Here is a 1,705-nt window from a genome sequence, read left to right on the forward strand (position 1 = left end):
TGTGTGTTCTTCTGGTTTCCTGAAAGCTAGAAGGTGCCAGAAGGCTTCCCTCTCTTATTCCTCCCTCCCTCCCTTCCCAATCCATGTTTCTTCCTTCACTCTGCCCCTCCCCCAGGGAGCCCCTCTCTCATTCTGGCTCCCTTCCACCTCTCCCTAGGCAGTCACCTCCTCCTGTCCCCTCCTCCACAGCCCATCTCCAGTTCCTTCTCCTCCTCCCCCCAGGACCAGACCAGCTAATTCCCATTCCATTTTTAGATGACTGATGGTGATACCAGCTCACTTCTCTCACTGGCTGAATGGACAGCTGTTCCATCCTTCCCTGCTCCACCCACCAAACACACCCAGCCTTTTCCACAAGGCAAAGCGCCTACAGACAGCTTTCCCACACAAATGTGCATTTGTCAGGACAACCGTTATGCCCACAGTGAACTCCCTATACACTCAAAAGAAGCAGCCACTGCATGTCTAGAAATTACAACTTTATTTCCACATCTGTGGCAAAACTTTGCCAAACAACTAATAATTTTTCACCAAGTCATAGACATAGATATGGAAATCATCGCTAAATTTGATGAAGTACACAGATGGTCTGGCTTCGACTTGGTGAATCACCATGCCGACCCTTTTGGAGCCATCATCTTTGGTATATTCCACATGTTTGCCTAACAGACCATCCATAAGTTCCGGGTCCACATCTAGTAGGGGATCCTCATCGAGCTCTGGCATGATACGGAGGTCACCCTCTTTATAATCATCCAGAAGCTGGTACATGTACAGGATGGGGTCTCTCTCATAGGTAATATAAAACCAGGCGTTCATGATAGGCGCTTGGGCCAGGACCATCCCCCTCCATGAATTCTTAGAGCCATGCTCACCCTCAAACATGTGTTCCACTGCCTTGCCAATTATGCTATCAGCAAGGCTGGGATCGGGGACTTGGAATGGTTCTACTGTGTCAGAGAGAACTTTAAGGGACAAGATCCTCTCATCTTTATGAAGTTCCAGTCCATAGACACAGTCAATGCCATCGTATTTCACCAGATAGAGAGAGGGCTTTATAGGCACCTGACTCAGAACAGTTCCTCTCCACTGGGAGATGGGCTCATCTCCTTCCTTCCACCCGTGAGAAATTCTGCAGCCCACGATGTTCCTTTGGGCCGGGGATGAAGACCTGCTCCTCTGCCTCTTCTGAGTAGCTTTCTTCTTGGTCAACTTTGCGGTCTCGGTGGTGTCCTTGTGGAGTCCTGCAGCCCCGCAGGTCTGTTGCTCTTTGGCCTCCAGGGTCCCAGAATCCAGGGCGCTAGGTCCTGGGTCCATGGCTGTGGAGGAGGAGGGAAACAGAAGAACCAGTTAGCTAAGGAGCAAAAGCCCAACTTCTCCGTGTTTGCAGCGTCCACACCAGGGGCTGGTCCCTTACAGTCCCCCAAGGATGCTGAGGACAATGCTGGGAGCCTGCTGATGTGCTGTGCTGTGCTCTCCTGGGTTCCTTGGTGCTGTTGGGAAGGGCTGGAGAGTGTCAGCGGGGCAGGGGATAATCGCCAGGATTAGGAACTCTGGTACACAGGAACACTTGACTGTAATGCTCAATGTCCGCCCCGCGCCCCGCCCCGCGTCCCGCGCCCCGCACCCAGCACCCCTTATGGACAGTTTCCCGGAGCGCCCTGCCGGGACTAGCTCCCAGTCCCCTGTTTCCCCTGTGGGGACT

At 52.8% G+C, this 1,705-nt stretch overlaps 1 protein-coding gene across 1 annotated transcript; it reads right to left on the bottom strand.

The window, feature by feature from the left end:
* Positions 1 to 516: 516 nt before the first annotated feature.
* Positions 517 to 1,317, bottom strand: LOC118573942 (spindlin-2-like). The gene has a single exon (XM_036174526.1). The coding sequence runs from the start codon at positions 1,315 to 1,317 to the stop codon at positions 517 to 519; it is 801 nt and encodes a 266-aa protein (XP_036030419.1).
* Between the last annotated feature and the right edge of the window lie 388 nt (positions 1,318 to 1,705).

This window comes from Onychomys torridus, chromosome X, assembly GCF_903995425.1.
Source record: "Onychomys torridus chromosome X, mOncTor1.1, whole genome shotgun sequence".
NCBI lineage: Eukaryota > Metazoa > Chordata > Mammalia > Rodentia > Cricetidae > Onychomys > Onychomys torridus.